The 2,229-nt window shown below is 35.9% G+C and overlaps 1 protein-coding gene across 1 annotated transcript; it reads right to left on the bottom strand.

Moving 5' to 3' along the window:
• Window positions 1-7: 7 nt before the first annotated feature.
• EIN_110190 (hypothetical protein) lies at window positions 8-1,803 on the bottom strand (the record flags this gene model as incomplete). Its single annotated transcript, XM_004185513.1, has 2 exons — window positions 8-1,621; window positions 1,713-1,803. Coding segments are annotated over 2 exons (1,705 nt in total), but the record flags the coding sequence as incomplete, so codon positions are not given.
• Window positions 1,804-2,229: the final 426 nt, after the last annotated feature.

Here is a 2,229-nt window from a genome sequence, read left to right as displayed (position 1 = left end):
TTTGCACCATCAGTGCACCTCTTGCACATCTTCTCAGCATTATCTTTGAAATACATATCTGGACAGTTGCCTTTCACACACTTTTTGGTGTCTTCAACAATCAGAGCATCTTCTTTGCAAATAGTGCACTTGGTTTCTTCGGTGCACGTCTTGCAATCATCAACACATGCAGTGCACACCTTATCCTTTGCAAAGTACGCTTCTGGGCAGTTCTTTTTGCAAGTTTTGTCTGGTTGGAGATTGTCAGTTGTACATTCAGTGCACTCGGTGGCTGACTTGCATTTCCCACACCCAGCAATTGTGTTACACGCAGAACATTTTCCTTCATCTGCCAAATAGAATCCATCAATACAAGACAAACACTTTGTGTCAGATTCACAAGTCAGACAATTGCTTCCAGTTTTGCACTTCTTACATGTTGCTGCTGCTGTTTTATCTTTGTAGTATCCAGATGGGCATTCAGTGGCTGTAACACATTTTCCAGTGTCTTCAAGAAGCAGTGCGTTGTTAGGACAAGAAGTGCATTTAATTCCATCGGTGCAATTCTGGCATTCTGGGAAACACTTCTTGCATTTATGTGAAGTTGTGGTTGAATCATCGCTATAATACTTATCATCACTTGCATCAAAACACTCAAAGAGGTCTTCCTTCAAGTATTTATCATCCTTGCATTGGTAGCATTTATCAACAGCACACACTTTGCAATTGGGATGCTTGGACAAACAAACCGCCATATCATACTCGCAGTAATAGTTATTTCCATCAACACTCAAGAAATTGTTTGGGCATGCTTTGCACTTTGGTGTGACTTCTCCTGCCATTTTTGCAGCTGGTGCAACACCAGGAGTGACATCAACACACTCAGAGTTTGTGCATTTCGCCTTGAGAACAGTCAACTTTCCAAACACAGAGGCTGTGTAGTTTTCAGTGACATACACATTCAGTTTGCTGTTCAAATCATTTGGGAGAGTTGCTGGTGCCGCAGTACCATGGAAAAACAAGTTTATCACATTTGTCAGTGTGTCTGATAATGTTGTGAGTGGCGCATACAAATTGAGGTTTTCAAGTTTGGCACAATCTTTGAACGCGTCTTTTCCAACTGTTGCAACTTTCTGTGTTCTTGAAACGTTATTCAACATAGTGCATCCTGAAAAAGTACCCTCAGGAATCATTGTATTTTCAGACAAATCGGCGTGTTTCAGAGTTGTGATTCCATCAAAAACATTTGTTCCAAATGAAGTGACTGTTGGAATTGCAATATCTGTAACAACTGTAACTCCTTTGAAAGCCATATTTCCAAACTCGGTCACCGCCTTACCAAAAGTGATTGTTGGCATTGCTGTTTTTGTGAACGATGACTCGCCAAATGAAGTGACTGCTTCAAACCCAGTGACTGTTGCCAGAGAAGTGCAACCCTCAAAACACTTTGCTGGAATTGTTGTGAGTTCTGTAACATCAATTTTTGTCAGAGCAACACACCCACTGAACGCTTCATCGCCAAGAGACTTGATTTTGTTTGCTATTGTGACTGTTGCCAATTTAGTTGCACCTTTGAATGCTTTTGCACCAATCTCAACTTTTTGTGCTGGCAGATACACAATATTTGTTATTTTTTGGTTATCTATTAAGCGCCTTTACATAATGGTTGAATATATTATGTTTTGATTGTGAGTGCTCCTTCTTGTTTTAATCGTTTTCTTTGTCTTTGATACACATTTTAGTATTGTCGAGTGTGCAACATTCTGTATCTTCGATTGCTTTTGAGCAAAGCATTAAGTAGGCAGTAAATAAGAGAATTTGCATTTGAATGAATTTGTACTTTTAATTTTTTATATTTTTTAAAAACCAAAATTGGATTAAACTTTTCATTTGAAACCATTTTTGGAACAATTTGATTTATTGTTCAAATCATTTTTTTCATTTTGTTTAATTTTGTTTCAAAAATAATTTTGAATGGTTATGTTTAACTTATATAATAATTGTTTTTGGTTATTTATAAATTTAAAAATAAAAACAAATTAGAAAATCACTTTTGAAACACAAAAAATATGAAAAAACTTGTTTTTTGTATTGTAAAAACAAAAAATGTGGTCGTTGAATTAGTTTCATTTAAACAACTATAAATTAGTTTGTCATTAATTTATACCAAATACCAGATAATATATCAATGCACTCAAAACACAATTCAAAAAACAAACTGACAAAATACCAAGAAATCAAATTTGTATT

Source organism: Entamoeba invadens (genome assembly GCF_000330505.1).
Source record: "Entamoeba invadens IP1 unplaced genomic scaffold scaff_1105074725955, whole genome shotgun sequence".
NCBI lineage: Eukaryota > Evosea > Mastigamoebida > Endamoebidae > Entamoeba > Entamoeba invadens.
The sequence above is the reverse complement of the archived record's forward strand: the minus strand, read 5'-3'. Positions and strand labels throughout refer to the sequence as shown.